General features: G+C 34.3%; 1 protein-coding gene across 7 annotated transcripts in view; it reads right to left on the bottom strand.

Moving 5' to 3' along the window:
* Positions 1–18,250, bottom strand: part of LOC150108400 (F-box DNA helicase 1-like) — a 378,469-nt gene that overhangs the window by 255,435 nt on the left and 104,784 nt on the right. For all 7 annotated transcript variants that reach the window (XR_016548131.1, XM_090390741.1, XM_090390746.1 and 4 more), the window contains exons 8-9: positions 15,452–15,549; positions 6,645–6,723 (exon numbers count right to left, since the gene is read on the bottom strand). Coding sequence is in view for 6 of the 7 variants with exons in the window: in XM_090390741.1 (XP_090246867.1) it covers positions 6,645–6,723; positions 15,452–15,549 (177 nt within the window). In the remaining variant the exon portion in view is untranslated. The remainder of the gene's footprint in view (positions 1–6,644; positions 6,724–15,451; positions 15,550–18,250) is intronic.

Below are 18,250 nucleotides of genomic sequence, written 5' to 3'. Positions count from 1 at the left end.
ATAAATACATTCGTAACCATCATTAAGGCATACTGGGACTGGCAGACAATACATTCCTTCAACTGAATTAGATGGAAAGAGTACTACACAAAACTCATTACAAATGAAAAGATTGTTTTTGGAATAGTTAGCAGTTATGAAGCATTCACTAAACTTTAACAAGTAAGACTGCATTTTATCAAAAATCAGGAAGACAGTCATTTTAAGATCAATCTGTAATTTATTTTTATCCCACAAAAGACAGCATAAAAGGACTTTAAATCTTTATGTTGCACATTACAAATTTTAAAAACTCCACTAATAACCAATTGCTAGTGTTTGTGCAGTATGACAAACTATTTGTGCTCTGATGACGATGGTTATAAAACCCACAAGATTTTGGCAGCTAAATAAATATATATTAAGTTATATACACTGTGAGGAAAGAAGTCAATGAACACCACCATGGGAAAGGTGCCTGTATAATAGTAAAGAGTCACATGTTAGTAGTTAGTATAAATTGGAGGAAAATGATGCTCCAAGTCAGTTCAACTGTGTCTGAGTGAAATGGCTGCAAGAAGAGAATTGATGGAGTTTCAAAGAGGTGTTGTGATAGGATGTCATGTTGGAGATCTATCTGTTCGGCAAATTGTTGACAAATCAGGCCACCCCATCAGGCCTCAGTATGGTATTGCAGGTCAGCAATACCATACTGAGATGGAAGTGTAAGGAGTCAAACTCATGTGCTACTTCTAGTGAATGACCCACCACACTCACTGAACTGATCATAACGTGCTATGAAGGATAATATATGAAAACCACCATTAGTCAGTCGACACACTGAATGTAGAGTTCCTATCATTGACTGGAATATAAATCTGCACAAAAACATTCAGAATTGAGGCTCACAACATGGGTTCTATGTTGTGAGACCACAACATGCAAGCCCCACATTACCCAAACCAAAATGCAGTGCAGTCTTCAGGTCCAAAGGGCATGTACAATGGGATGTTGAAGCTTGGAAATCTGCATTATGGAGTGAAGAATCATGCTACAACCACTATCGAGCAGACAGACAGGTGTGGGTGTGGCAGATATCTCCTACCACAGTGCATAACCACAACTATGAAAGTTGGAAGTGGCAGTGTGATGGTATGGCCCTGTTTTTCCTATTTGTCCTCAGACATCTGTTTATGATACAATGAACACTGAACTCCAAGAGGCATCTGAACATTCTGGATATTGCAATGATTCCCACTTTTGACATTTCTGCAGAATGACTACTGTCTCTTTCAGCAAGCCAATGCACCATGTCATAAGGCTGCTGCTGTAACTGCATGGTTTGCAGACATGAACATCACCAACACATGACTGGCCTCCATAGAGACCTGATCTCAACTCTAATGAACATCTTTGGGATGAACTGGGGAATCTGGTGAAGTCAAAGGACATCTCCCCCACACACAAAGTCTAGGACCTCGTTACAGGCCTACAGGAACAATGGTTCAAAATTCCCTTTGATCACTATTGCACGATTGTGAAAAGTATGCTGTGTAGGACTGCTGCAGTCACTGCAGAGAAAGGAGGTCTGACATCTTATTAAGGTTGAAGCCATGGCTGCTTGTTCCTCTCACTATGGTGTCAACTGACTTCTTTCGAAGCAGTGTATTTATATATGTTTTATATACAGGGTCTGTCAAAAAATGTATACACACTTCAGATGTCATCTATGAACTTTTTTCGAAGTTGGATCAAATTACAGTAGCAAGGTGTAGTATGATGTTCTCTCAAAAGATGTCATTACTCACATGAATGCTAGTATCAACATGTGACCAGAAGGATAGTCAAACAAAATGGCTGAGGCACAATTGTCGTTTGAGGAATGCAAGACCATTTTAAAGTGGTATTTCAAATTCGAAAATGTTAGAGTTCAATGACAATGTAGGTGTTTGCAACACAACCTCCAAGGCCTGACAAATGCATATATTCGTGATAAGTCTGAGACCCATGGTACCATGTGTGATGTGCACAACGAAAGATCCAGGAGGTCTTGCACAGCAACAAGTCCTGCTTCCTCAGCTATGGTGTTGAATCAGTTTACATGCTCTACCACACAATGTGCACGTGAGACAGGTGTTAGCAGTGCAAGCATACAGCGCATTCTTAAAGTAGATAAATGGAAAGTTCACATCCTCAGATTATTACATGCAATGAATGAAGACGATCCTGATTGAAGAATGCAGTAGATTGTGAGTAGTTTCAACACATAGTAGATGAGGAGTTTGTGAAGAAGAAGATGGTTTGGTCTGATGAATTTAAGCTTAATGGAACACTGAATTGTGGGCTCAAGAAAATCCAGGTGTTCATGTGGGCAAGGCAGTCAGTTTACCGGGGCTCAATGTCTGCGTGGGTTGTCATCTAGGGGTTTAATAGGACCATTCTTTGAAGGTACTGTTACTGGTCAAGTGTACCTAGACATGCTATGCATATCCATTTTACCTGCCATTCATGCACTTTATGGGAATGATCAGTTTCTCTTCCAACAAGATGGTGCACCACCACCAAGACGTGAGAGCTTACCTTGAAGAGTTTGCAGGGACAATGGATAGGATTCACCCCCCCCCCATCACCACCACGTTCTCCTGATTTAACACATAGTAGATGATTTCTATCTATGGGAGGACTCTAAAAGATGTACTGTATCATAGAAAACCAGCTACACTGGTAGCCCTTTGGAAAGAAATTGAAACGGCATGTGCAGCAATCTCGCTGGAGACTTTGGCCAATGTTGCCCAAGCAGTAGTTCACCGTAATAATAAGTGTCTGGATAGTAATAGTAACAACTTTGAACACCTCGTGTAATTGTAGAAGTCAAAAGGTAACTTGTATTCATCCCTTGATGGCTGTATAAATTAAGTATTACAGTTTTTATACAGGGTTTTCTTTTGCTGAAGTATGTATAAATTTTTTTGACGGACCCAGCATATACAAATATAATAAATATTATTTCTCACTAATAACTGATTGCTAATGTTTGTGCAGTGTGACAAACTATTTGTGCTCTGATGATGCTGGTTTAAAACCAGCAAGATGTTAGCACTTGTTCTTTATTCAAAGAATTTTCACTGTGTGTGTGTGTGTGTGTGTGTGTGTGTGTGTGTTGGGGGTACCTTTGGTATGAATGATTTAAAGGATGATAATCGCACTAACACAGATGATATTAAGATTAACAGTGAAGATATGGTATCACAAATAGCAGTAAAGAAGTACAGTCTAATTATAACTAATGTTCTAGAAACATTTAGTAAAAGGCATATAAAATAAATAAAAATAATAAAGTAAAAAAATTAACACTAAATGAATGTCAAGTAATGTTACTTCCTATGGCAAGGATATAGATAGTCCACTGGACCTATTCAGATTTGGATGATGTAGTAAAGCTTTACAGTCTTACCCTGAGGAACATGCCGTTTATGCAGCACTTAAGTCTTTTGAAAGTAAACCGTGTGTGTGTGTGTGGTATGTATGCATGCAGAGGCTTTTATTTATGTCCAATTTATATTCTGCACAGAAAGAGAAGTTGATTGCACACGATACTGGAGGAACATCTCATCATATTTATTGTACATAACTTATGTATAGTTTCCTTTTTCTTCATATTTTACTTATTATTCCCTGTATAATTCACCTACCAAATTTAAGCTGTTCTCATTTGTAATGTAACCTAATTTGTTGTAAATAATGTTGTACTATTTGTGTTTGGATATGAAATAAATTCCCATAACAAGCAGCAAATCCTCTCCAATTATTAGTATAGTAAGGTAAATCACAGTTGCAAGGGATCTGAGATCTGATAAACACCAGGAAATTCTAATGAGGACTTTTATCTTTTATAGAATCCAAAAAGTGAAGAAAGCCTCCAGACAGGATGAAATGGAACATGAAGGTAAACAGTTCTCAGTGGTGCATGAAAAGATTCCTTGGATGACTACATAGTTAACTTCTTTAGCAAATGAAGATAAAGTAGCTCTACTTGTTTGTGGTCCTGTCGATGAAACAATCATTAAAACTATTAGACAGATAAGCAGAAATTGTGTGTTATAATTTTTATTGTAATGAAGTGTTCATGGAGCAAGAGAGAACATTCAACTGATGACACACTCTAACAGTGACAAATGTTTGACATGGATGATGGTGAGATAGAGTATGACTATAATGTCCTGTGATTGTCTTCTTAACCAAGAACTGAGAGGTTTATCTCTGCCTAGCTGAGTTGCAAGTGCTATTTTCACTTTTAAATCAATGGCATTCACCCTGTATACTAAGGTGAATGGCATTGATAATGGTAATGACAATGTTCATCAGCAGGGAGCCTGCTGTATACTAGGATGAATGATATTGATAATGGTAATGACAATGTTCATCGTTCATCAGCAGGGAACCTGCTGATGAACATTATCATACAACAAAAATGTCATCAGAGTCTACACTATTGAAGGCTTGGTGAAAGTTGGAGAAGAGATGTTCAAAATTCTTTGCGAAACAGATATATTTTGTCAGTAATACCAAAGTAACCAAGGCCATGAGGCTGGTGGCTCATGTCTGTTAACTGTGTGTGAGTGATGCCAGCATATGACAACAGTAACTCCCATTTAGTTGAAAAATCACCTATAAAAGGTCTTTACATCTTAGACAGAATTCAAACATAATTCTTTCTAACAAAATGACACTATCATTACTGACTGAGTTATGGAGCCTTGCCAAAAGTTAAAGGAAAATGGGCTTCATGCTGCTGCCTCTAATTTATTTGTATGGTTTATTTTTGCAAACGAAATAACCAGAATTAATTATAAAAATCAAAGAGCCCAATAATATTGGATATGAAATAAGTAAATTCAGAATATCTTTAAAAATATGTTAGCAAAAATATATATACTAGTATAATGAATATATCTAGTCTGGAATAGTCATAAATGCAAGATGAAATTAGAAATTCTGGTCATAAAATTAAGGTATTTTGATATATCTATAAAAGCAGATAGCCATACTTGGATAATTACACAGAAAGCTTATTGCTAGGACATCTAATAAAGTCTACTACAAGTCTATATGGCATCCTAAAATTTACTCTGTCTCTTGGAAGCAACCTCTGGTACAATGATTTAAAATATGGTAATCACATAAACATAAATGACAGAAAGATTAACAATGTAGATAAGGTATCACAAATAGCAATATAAAACTTATAAATAGCAACTTATAAATTTAAAGAAGCTGTATAGTCTAGGCAGATGTTTAGGGAATGTCCTCAGTTTCTTTTTGAATCCCATCACAAACAATGACTTCAACTAGTAGTTTGGTCTATTTAATCTGAACAAACACATTTGTTTGCTCAAATTAATAGAGAGAGAGAGAGAAAACAGATTCAAGAAAGACTAAATATAAAAACAATTATGTTTTCTGAGAAATACTAATTATGTTTTGTTGTTCTACAGTTATGTTAAATCATAAAATTGAGTAAATCTGTGCATTTAGTGAGAAAAATTTTCACTAACTCTTCTAGAGTCTGTCAAAACAAAAAAAATTACTAAAGGACAACCACGTGCTTGTTTGTGAAGTTTTTTTTCCTAATTACATTATTTAAAATGTTTTAGAAAGTTCCTTTCTCAAGATATTTAATTTATTCTCATCAATCATCTTGATGAATCTGTATGAGTTTTATTCTTGTAATATAATTGGTACAATGCAATGTATATAAATAAAGTTACTTAAGACTTTTTTTAGTCAATAATAATGTATTTAATTTTAATTTAGTGTTGTGGCTCCTATTTTAAATAGCAGCTCGGTTAACTCAGATTTGAGAAACAAAACAACTTTGAAACAAATATAAGGTACAAACTGCATCACTCAATAAAGCATTTTGTTTTTCATTAAGAATTGCTTTATGGAATTCAGAATACATGATTTAAAATTGTGAATCCCAAAGGTAATCCAGATAGCTGTTTTAAATGATGATGATGACCCCAGAATTATCTTAACTATAATCATCATCTGACCCTTTTTAAAAAAACAAAAATTGATAAAGGCCTTACCTTTTACAATGTCTTTACAGCTACACTTTTTTCTAAATTTCAGACACATACCAAGTTAATTATGGCATCTCTGATGTATTATGATTGACAATCTGGACACTTAATATCTGTGTCTCTGTTTTCAAAAATTTTCCAGAATTTAATACAGCCAATGGATCAGAGAAATGTTAACATTAATCAGTTTGCACATCCCCTTATTTTTTTCCCCTCTGAATGCTCGAAACAGAATTTTTCTGCCATTGTAGCATCGAACATCTTAACAATACAGATGCTTTATGGCATGAAAAATAACTGGAGGTTGAACAATGTCTAGATGGATTGATGCTGTTGGTATTGCCTTCGAAAACTGAGATGTTAGAATGCAGAGTATGGGAAATTAAACAAATAAGATTAATTGAAAAGAAAACTACCCAATAGAAAGCCAGTAATAATGCAAACTTAATCATGTAATATTATCATCATATCCTGTACATTGTTTCTGGGTACAAAACAGGAATATGATGATAATGTTGATTTCTCACTAATTAAAAAATAAGTGTCGTATATAAAAAGCAATTTTTCATCATAACTTACTTATTAAACATCACATTCAAGAATTTCATTCCTGGTCTTAATCTTGCATATTCTATAATCGTAGATGTTTTTCCTGTACCTATTTTTAAAATGCAGATTTGAAAAAATATAAAAAGTCTTTAGAAATAAAAAATAACTCAAATCACATAATTCATTCTGTTTGTATGAAATAAAGACATTACCATTCTCAAGATTTTCACATTTAATAACTACATTTAAGATCCACTAAGGGATGCAAGGAAGATGACTGTCAAAACCTGTCTCTGGGAAAGAGATAAAATTTATTTAGATTTTTTAATTTTAGCAATACTGTATAATTTCGGTCAGAGTGAGTTAATGATTCAGTTTTAATTCAGCCTGGTGTGTGTTTTTATATATCAGTAAATCAGTTTGTTATATATTATAAACAAACTAATTTGCTGATATATAAAATATATATTAGTTTGTTAATTATAACAAAAGTCAGTTAGCCCTTTTTACAAATAGTAAGGATCTATAAAAATTTTTAAACTTAGTGGATATGATTAGTTTGGAAAAAGAAGACAATGTTGCTAGAATATGTCAAAAATATGTGCTGATTAACCACGCTACCGGCCAAAACGTCTATAGACGTCAAGTTTATCATGGATGTGAAGTGCATGTTAAAATTGAAATACCATTGATATTACATTGCAATATATGATGGATACGAAGCATATTAGGATGCGTATTTGATCCATAATGGCCAGTGAGGTGGTTAAGCAAACTGAGGAATGAAACACACTAAATAAGAGGAGAATTTGGGATCATTCCTGGAAGCTAACTATGAGTACAGTTATAAAGCATAAGGGGGTCTTGGTTCTTTTCATGGTGTGTGTGTTAAGCATGTCGCTTCATTGTAAATACATCTTCAGCGAATGTGTACAAAGAGAGATTAGAGATACGGTAAGTACATAACCACTGAGTTACACAAAGTGGCTCTCACTTGAGTCCTTAGAATTTCTGGAAGATAATTATATTTGTTAATTTTTTATTATGTAAATAGAGTGATAACTCACTATATATAATAAAAAAAATTAATATAGTAATGTTGAAAGTTTATTTTTCACTTGGTTAGACTATAATAAATTTAGTTTAATCCTTTATCCAAGTGTGAGCAAACAAAGTTAGCGCCTGAAAGTATCTTCAGGACTGGGGTAAGGTGGTACAACACCGGGCAACTCGTTGCAAAGGTGGAGCAAGCTAACATCACTCCTATCTCGGTATCTCCCATAATGCAAATCACATCTCCTTGCGGATATGTATAATGTTGTGCTTTAAGGGAAGGGCCACTACCCAGACTAGTTTCAACCTTTATTGAAGTCTCTTCAGTGGGAGCCAGGCCCAAGTGGAGATACCAGGCAGAAGCATTAGCAAGGTCATCTCTACCTATAGTAGTTGCCAAACAGTGTGCCACCATTTTATTAAATTACTCTGGATTTAGAGAAAGATGTTGAAAGTTTATTTTTCACTTGGTTAGACTATAATAAATTTAGTTTAATCCTTTATCCAAGTGTGAGCAACCAAAGTTTGCACCTGAAAGTATCTTCAGGACTGGGGTAAGGTGGTACAACACCAGGCAACTCGTTGCAAAGGTGGAGCAAGCTAACATCACTCCTATCTCAGTATCTCCCATAATGCAAAACACATCTCCTTGCGGATATGTATAATGTTATGCATTAAGGGAAGGGCACTAAGAGACCTCAATAAAGGTCGAAACTAGTCTGGGTAGTGGCCCTTCCCTTAATGCATAACATTATACATATCTGCAAGGAGATGTGTTTTGCATTATGGGAAATACTGAGATAGGAGGAATGATGTTAGCTTGCTCCACCTTTGCAACGAGTTGCCCGGTGTTGTACCACCGGGTCGAAATTAGTCTGGGTAGTGGCCCTTCCCTTAATGCATAACATTATACATATCCACAAGGAGATGTGTTTTGCATTATGGGAGATACTGAGATGGAGACTAGTTTCGACCTTTACTGAGGTCTCTTCAGTGGGAGCCAGGCCCAAGTGGAGATACCAGGCAGAAGCATTAGCAACTTCATCTCTACCTATAGGAGTTACCAAACGGTGTGCCACCATTTTATTAAATTACTCTGGATTTAGAGAAAGATGTTGAAAGTTTATTTTTCACTTGGTTAGACTATAATAAATTTAGTTTAATCCTTTATCCAAGTGTGAGCAAACAAAGTTTGCGCCTGAAAGTATCTTCAGGACTGGGGTAAGGTGGTACAACACTGGGCAACTCGTTGCAAAGGTGGAACAAGCTAATATCACTCCTATCTCAGTATCTCACATAATGCAAAACACGTCTCCTTGAGCATTTATTTTATGTGTGTGTAACTTATTTTTAAGATATTTGATATGACATTAAAAAACCTCAATGCAAGCATGTGTGTTTGTGTGTAAACCTATAGAAAGTATGCAAAAAAGAATAACATGTAATAACATACACAGCATCATATGTATTAAATACATGTATCAAACATAAATACATAAATCAAACAACCACAGCATCATTAATATTGAAATAACTTTTGAAATCACTTTTTGTACAAAACAAATAATTTTGCAAATTTTTTAAAACTTTTCAATGACTGTGAAACATTGAAAACTGTTTCACAATCATTGAATTATTATTTCTGTTTTCTTTCACTTATTTATTGGAAACAATTACAAAAATCATTCAGATTGAATGACAATATTCTAGAATACACAAAAAGAAACAATACATATATTTTAATTCATTTGCTTAGTTGTACTATTTGTAGGAACTTGACACTTTTTTTTTCAGATAAAACTGCAATGCAGTTTTATCTGAAAAAAGTTTTGCAATGCAGTTTTGTCTTAAATACAGATACAGTGCTTGTCTCTGTTTTTATCACTTTTTTTAACATCATGCCATACTTTCATAAAAAAGCAAGAGGGATAAAACTTCAACCATTTCAGCAAGCAGTTAACATTTTGATAAGCTGAGTAAATTTTGTTATGTTGTCAGTTATGTTATATATAACAAATGAAAATGAGAGTGTAATTAAAGAATTCTGTTTTTAGCACATAAAATTATAATAAAAGAAGATTTAACTGTATGTTCTGGAAATGTGCTTTTTTTTTCTTTCTTTTAGCAAGGCCTAATTGAGCCTCTATAGCTCAGTCAGTATAGACAAAGCCCTTTGGTCGGAAAGACCTGGGTTCACTCCCGTCCATGCACGACGAACCTTTATCTGGTCTCTTTCGAGTAAAGGTGAGTTAGCTGGTCTCATAGAGGGTTTTTTTCACCCAGAAACTCTGGTTTTTCGTCTCTCAGAACAGGCAAACCAGCCCCGTGAACACACACACACCTTTACAGACATAAGACACTCCTGTAATAAGGAGTAACCAACTTATTCGTAGGGATTTCAGTTTCAAATGCCTACACGGTAAAGTGTGGGTCTACACATGAGCGTAAATCAGGATCAGGAAGGCCGAATTGTACATACAGTATTTACCTAGAGATTAGCTATTCCCATGATATTTTTCTCTTAATACTGCCATAGCTTTTGGGATTCTCTTCATATAAACATCTTATCAGTTTAGTCATCACCCAAACTTTAAAAAAAAATTCATTTCCTATTTATAACTATGTTAATGTTAATTAAACAACACATGCAGAACTTTACTTTTACTAATAATTGGGAGGAGTTTTATTTAATGTGTCAATGGGTATGGCATTAATTATCCTGAAGTTTGCTTGTGGTGTCACAGCATTAGTATGTGTCACCAACAGCACAGAAGTGCTACTTAATACTTGAACACATGCTTGCTGCATATACATATTCAAAACATTTCCCCATATTACAGTTTTTGCTTTCATGAAAATGTTCTTTTCTAATAGGCAATCATTTTTTTTTTTTAGATCGCGCTAGTATTAATGAAAAATTACTCTGAGAGTTTCACTTAAAATAAACATCAAGAATGAAATTTTGCCCATTGAAGTATTTTACAGACAAATAAGATACAAATCTGTTTGATGTTAGTAGGCAGCATTTACTTGTGCTCACTCATGATCAAACTGAGTAGTAATCTCAGATGTGCTCTCTATTGTTAATAATGGATGTGTTGGGGGGAGGGGGGGTAAACAATTTATTAGTCTACTATTAACTCAGTTTCACAGGTGCAGAACTAGATGGAAAGAAATGCTTTTTTTTTTTTTGAGTGTTGTTAATGGCAGAACAAAATAAGACAAATTTCCACAGTGTAAATATATGATTTTTTTTTTAAATCATAAAAAGGGGAAACATTGATGGGTATGCAAAATTGTAAAAAAAACAATAACATAATATTTATATAATTAAACCAAATTATCTTCTGTGGAAAAACCACATCTGTGTAATTGGATAAATAAGACCAAACTTGCTACCAAGGTACAGTATTCTTCTGCCCCCTGCCAAGCCACAAATAGAGAATTTCAGGATTTGTACCTAGCAAACCAATCTATCTAAACATCCAAATCTGATCTCTCTTTGAATGAACCGCAAATAGCAACTACAATAAATAATAATCGTTGTCAAATTCCTGATATGTACCCTCAAGGGGGTGTACAAGATATAATGGTAGTACTATATGAAGAAGTTGCTAACTTAATATTGACAATTTTCCTCTAAATTAATCTGTCATCTGTTGGAGGTTTTTCCACTTAGTTATACCATAAATGAAAGATACCAAGAAATTATATATTCGGTTTAATCCTTTATCCAAGTATAAGCAAACAAGTTTGCGTCTGAACTATTTTCAGGACTGGGGCAACTTGCTTATGACTTCACATCACTTGCCTTAGTACATGTGAGTTGCCCCAGTCCTGAAAATAGTTCAGGCACAAACTTGTTTGCTTATACTTGGATAAAGGATTAAACCAAGTAAATAATTTCTTGATATCTTTAATTTATAATCTGTCATCTGTTAAGACTCCAATATTATCAGATCTTACATTTCTGTCTTGTAAGGCACTTTTTACTGTATCAATCCACCTATATCTTCCTTTTCCTGCTAAAAACACTGGTTTTGCTAACCTTTCCTCTTCCATTCTGTTTAAGTGATCGCACCATACCACCTAAGATTACCTCTGCTAACACATTCCTGAATGCTAACAATGTCAAGTTCTTTACCAATATCTTCTTTTTTAATATGATACTGCCATTGATGCCATCTGTTCACTCTCCTAATCTTTCTAAGAACTCTCATATCTGCAGTCTCAAGTGATTTATTTCTAACCCAGCTCTCAGGATCCATAAGTTAAAATTGGTTTGAACATGGTCTTGAATACAGCTAATTTTATGTTTTGACCAATTTCTGTCTTATTCCATACAAATTTATTCAGTTGACTTCCTACCTATCAGCTTTGCTAATTCTGTTGTTTATTGCCATGTTTAATTTGCCATCTTGACTAAAAATTGGGCCTAAATAGCTGAAATGTTTTACTTGTTCTATAGGTTCACCATTCGGATGCCATTGATGTTTTCAATGTTTCTGCCTATTTTTGTCTTTTTATTGTTAATTTTCATACCAAATTTATTACATCTATTATTAAATTTAGTCAAGGAATCCTGAATATCTGTACTGGATTTATTTAAAAGTATAACATCATCTGTATAAAGTAAAGTGTTAAGATTAACATATCCAATTTTGAAATCAGGTTTATTTCCACTTTACTTCATAAAGTGATCAATATAAATGATGAATAACAGAGGAGATAATGTACACCATTTCAATAACTACCATATCTTTATTGACCAAATTACACTCTGCATGATACCTTCTACCTAAGAATGGCATGTTCCTTTGTGCAATCTTATATTCCATGTCAGAGAATGATAAACATTTTAGATTCCCTGCCTTAAGGGTTCCAATGCTCCACTATATAACATTCATCTGCTGCCTTGATCACATTCGGATCATACTTTATCCTCTTCAAATTCTTTTCTTTGAATCCCTGTATAGCTCTACCTGGTTTCTTTTTTTCAGTTCCATTGACCAAGAGCTGGAAGAGATGTAAATGCATTTACTATAAGTAATAACATAACACAAATTGTACATCAACCAGACTATCAGTCAATACTCTCCAGACAGGATCCCATCCTTTGTTAATCAGTTCTCCTTCTCAGTATACTGCAGAGGTCATATCTTCACTCAGTAACTCAGGCCTAAAGTTACCTCTCTTATAGAAATCTCTTCTCTCAACAACTTTGTGTCCCTTTAGCACTACAAGTACTAAGGGATTACTTCCAAGACTTTTCTTTGAGAGGGTCAGATTATTGTGTCCACCTTCTGAAACTAAAATCTGATCCAATTGAGCTAAACAAAATTATTCTCACTGGAACAAAGCTTCATTCTTCACTTATTTAAAACTTCATAACCACTATCCAAGCAATAGTTTAACAACTGATGCAGCAAGACTGCTCAAGGGAAAAAAAAAAAAAAAATACAGCATATCGCCAATGGCTTGATACAAGGATTCTAGCTTCATTCTCAGCTTATATAAAAGCACAAGAAAATGCAAAACAAATCTAAATCTGACTTTGAAAGGATCAAATGCATAGAACTTCTCACGTATAATTGACAGTTATGCTTTCTGGTGCCTTGCAAATAATAATAGATGCAACTTCTACTTCTCTGTGCTTCCACCATTCTCTCATTCAGATAGTAACACCAGAACATCATCATAAAGGCAAAGTTCACCTCCTAGCATCATTCTTATTCTCCATTTCCAGTAATTACTACTACTACACCAGAAACAGTGCATATTACACACCTTCAGTCATATTTTACTAGAAGGATATCAAGAGAATCATAATAAACTAAATACCAAAAAAGGTCTTCTGGTTCTTCAAAATCTCTCCAGTTGAACTTAAAAGTTGTGCTGTGGAACTAATGCCCACTTTGTGTAGTCTTTATACCCTTTTATATTCAGTTGGTATCTATCTAACACCAAACAGAAGCTAGATTGTATTACATTAAACAAAAAAGGAAGATAAAAGCCTGCTATCACAATATCAACCCATTATCCTAATCTTGGCCCTCTCTAAAATAGAGAGGAAGACAGTCATTAACAGTAAACTTTTATATAACTGGAGGCCAATTACTATGGATGTTGCCATTCTAGATCCATGACAGATAACTCCTGGCTTTTTTCAATACACAAGCCATAGAAAGGGATGAAGAAACCTGTGCTGTGCTGTGATTAGGTCTCACAAAGCTTATCAACAAACTGCTATCCTCTAATCTACTTTCCAATCTATGTTACTGGTTAGCCAGTTTTCTCTTGTTATTCACTGCATGTCAGAGTAATGGTGAATGGTTTTTCCTTTCTTGTGACTTCACCAAAATGCATGAATACTTCAGGAATCTGCTCTATTGACCATCCTTTTTCTCCTATATATAAATGACCTCTCACCAACCTCTATCAATAGTTTCTGATGAAAAATACACTCCATTTCTCCTACCCAATTATCAAACATTGTAGTACACAAACAGCCTAAGCATCTTACAGAAGGAATCAAACAGAATATAGTTCAGACAGTACAGATGAAGTGAAAAGCAATGGTTGAGGGTGACATTCGTGGTTCCGTGGAAAACAACAGATCAGAACATAATATATATATATACTTGGTGGTGTACGTCATTAATGTTTATGTCAAGGCTGTGAGTGTTGGCAAAGTATATGGAGAAGTTTTTTTTTTTCTCCCTTTATAGGATTTTGTAATTCTTCAAGAATTTCAGAATGGCTTAAGATCAATATTATTTCACACCAATGGGTGGAATATTGATCTTTTCAAGCAAAACACCAGTGCACAAGTTTTCCACGTTAATTTTTCAATGGTATAAATTTAATGCATAAAACATATAATTATATTAGGCTGCTGCTGTTTCAGAAGGAATCAAACAGAATATAGTTCAGACAGTACAGATGAAGTGAATAGCAGTGGTTGAGGGTGACATTTCTGTTCTGTAGAAAACAACAGATCAAAACATAATATGGTGGCACATGTCAAACCAGCATCCTTGGAGTACATAAAATACTTGCCAGAGAACACAGGAACTACAAGTAACTTGTGAAGATAATTCAGAATTGTAATAGGCAAAAGAACTAACGTTCCAGCTTAACTATACTAATACAATTCTGTGACTGTAGTGTTGTTGTTGTTATTATTATTATTAACATCTGACCTCCACACAATACTAATCCAACTCTGCCTTAAACTGATTCAGTGTGTCTACATTCATAACACACTCAGGCAATGTATTCCACTTACAAACCACTCTCCATGCATTGTATGTTCTGTTTTTGTTTCTTGATGATGTTGAAGATGCTGGCATGAAATCTAACAAAATATCAGCTGCTTAATAATAATAATAAGGCTAATGCCAGCATAATAAATTATCATATTTGTTTTGTTCATGTTCACACTTGGTTCTTGAGTCTATATGTTTAAAATGTTAGCATGAATAATTCCTTTGCAAGCTTTTCTACACATGCTTATTACACAAGCAAACTTATAATATTACACAAATACAAAAATATTGTGTGTGTATGTACATATTTCTCAGAACTGCTCTTCCAGGAAATCTTACTTGGCAGAAACCACATATGATTTAAATTTTAATTAGAGTGAAACAAAATATACTTAGCTTAAAACATTATTTCATAAAATCAAATAAGTCCAAAAAAATTATTTTAAGTAAATTCTTACACAGTTCAAAATACTAACAAGAAAGCATATTCCTGAAAATGATTGGATACAAACAAACCTGCAAAAGCAATGATCTTTACTATTTGACCTTGCTGTAATCCATGGTTTATAATGCGCATTTGTTCATGAGTAAATTTCAATGTGGAATTTGGAGATCTGTAATAAAGAAAACCAATATTTTCAAAAATTTATTTACAACCATCATATCTGCAATAAACTCTTGAACCTTTGTAGCAAATTTATTTAACAGGGATTCATATGCATAGAGTAAAGAACTAAGCTCCGTATTGCATATTTGAATAGGTTTAATTATCCTTAACGATATAGTTGTACAGTTTAGTAGGAGTCTGATTATTATTAGTAGTACAGCAATCCCTTGATTAATGTGCCCCCCGATTAGTGCATTTTCGATCAGTGTGTAATTTTTTTTCGATACCCAAATTCGATTAGTGCGCATATATACATCTTAAAATAAAATTTTACAGATTTTAAAAATTTTCGATCTATACATTTTTTATGGCTAACTATTTAAAAAATCACTCACCAGGATGAAATAATTTAGTTATCGATTTGAAACATTTTACAAAGTTATTTTTTAATGGCATACTCCACTATTTCCATGTACACTATGTTCCAAATTTACCGCCAAAATTTATGTCGTCTGCTTTGCATAGCATTTTGCCGATCATATCACATGCAATTGTTTTCCTTACTTTTTTATTTTAAATTATTTTCCTAACCTTTAATCATGAGTAAAAGAATTAGTGAGCAAAAAAATAGAAGTGTGAAAATGATTCGAAAAGTAATCTCATCAGAAGAAAAATTTGAAATAATAAAGAAAAATGAGCAAGGCGAGTCCAGAGCAGAGATAGGACAAGAACACAAAAATGGGTGAAATCAACTACTGAATGCAAAGAGAAAGGTAAGGCTACTTCAAGTTCATCATGCATACACTCGAAATCAAAGTATTATAATGATTGAATTAGAGAGAGACTTCTTTTTACATGGATCGAAGATTGTAACCAAAAATGGATCCCGCTAAACACTGGCCTTATTAAATCAAAAGCACCTGGAAAGAAAGGGCTATCAATGATGGAAAAGAAGAAGAATTCCACGTTAGTGCTGGGTGATTTGAGCATTTCAAAAAGAGAAATAGCCTACATTACATTCGATTCACAGGAGAAGCTACAAGTGCAGATAAGTAGATATCCAGAGATTTTGAAGAAAATTGTGTAAAAAGGAGACTATTGTGATCAACAAATATTTAATGTCAATGAAACTGGCCTTTTTTTTGGAAGCGAATGCCTTCCAAGACTTTTCTAGCCAAATCAGAGAAATCTCAGCCTGGTTATAAAGTCGCAAAGTCGAATGAAATTACTGCTAGCAATATGCAAGCCGTTTGGAAGCACATTCTTCCACATTGTGCAAATGATTTTAGAGGCTTTTCAAATGAATCTAAGTTAATTAAATCTGATTCTGAGAAATTAAGAGTGATTCCAACCTGCTAAATTTAGATATACAGCAGGAAGATCCTGAAGAATATGAAGAAAATTTAATCAATGACAAGCCCAAACACAGAAACAATCTGAAAATAGTTTTCGTACAATCAAAGATTTTAAGCAGCAGTGCTTAGAAACTGACCCTGGTGAAGAAGAAACAGTAGAATTTACAGAAGAGGCAATAATGCCATACCGTCAGTTGTATGAAAAAAAGAAACAGAATGCCCACCAAACCACGTTAGCTCAATTTTTGTTAAGAAGCAGAATAATAAATTTCTATTCTGAATATGTTTTATTGTCTTTCAGCTTCATGGTCTTCCTTTAACTAGGCACTGAGACATACTCTCATTCTTTTATAAAAAAATTAAGGGTCAAAAAAGAAATCTGAGGAACGAATTATACATTTTCCCATAGGTTATTATATTCGATAAGTGCATTTTCGATTAATGCGCCTGTTTTAAAGAACGCATTAGGCGCACTAATTGAGGGATTGCTGTAGTATGATTGAGGCACTGTTGAGGCCATATTATGGCAAAGAGACTGGTTGCTCTGTATGGAGCATGTCACCATGCCTTCCTTTCTTCCTAAAATGAAATAGACAAACAATGCCAGTGACACTGTGATCAAAATAAATCTCCCTCGAAAACTGACCCCATATTCATATATTCAAAGAGAATATTCAAAACACCAGAATTCCTACCAAAAAAAAAAACAATTTCGCATCCACTTTACAAACATTCATGGCATTAACTCCAACATAAATGACATTCAACACCATTTACGAATATCCAGACCAGATCTCCAACTCCTGACAGAAACTGAAACTGTGGCTTACATCAACCATAGTTCACTTTCGATTCCCAAATGTGGCAAAATTATTCATTTTGTCACAAGAATGGCACCTGTGGCTGTGTACAATCTGACATTGCCTACCAGAGAATGCTAAATTTAGAAGTCGTTGCTTTTGAACTTTTCTGGCTCAAGGTTTCCTTATCTCCATTCAGACATTAATCTTCTACATTTACTGCTCTCCAAATTCTGAAAACCACTCTTACCTATTCACTTTCCTATGAATGAAACTGAAATTTGGGTTTCTGTCAGAAGCAGGAAGTCTGGTCTAGATATCTATAAAAGCTTACTGCAGGTGCTGAAAGAAACCCCAGATTCATTTTCAGCCTATGCTGAAGCACACAATAAATGTAAAACAATCATCAGTAAATCCAAATCCAACTTCAAGACTAACAGCAGATAACTCACTTCCTGTCTAAATGGAAGCTGTGCCTACTGGTACCTTGAAAAGGCCAGTGGATAAACTTCTGCTCACTTGAGGTTCTACTTCTTTCCCTCTCTCTCATCCA

The sequence above is a fragment of the Typopeltis vanoorti genome, chromosome 3 (assembly GCF_054136105.1).
Source record: "Typopeltis vanoorti isolate ZY-2024b chromosome 3, IOZ_Tvanoo_1.0, whole genome shotgun sequence".
Lineage (NCBI taxonomy): Eukaryota > Metazoa > Arthropoda > Arachnida > Uropygi > Thelyphonidae > Typopeltis > Typopeltis vanoorti.
Note: the sequence above shows the minus strand (reverse complement) of the source record. Positions and strands in the feature narration are given on the sequence as shown.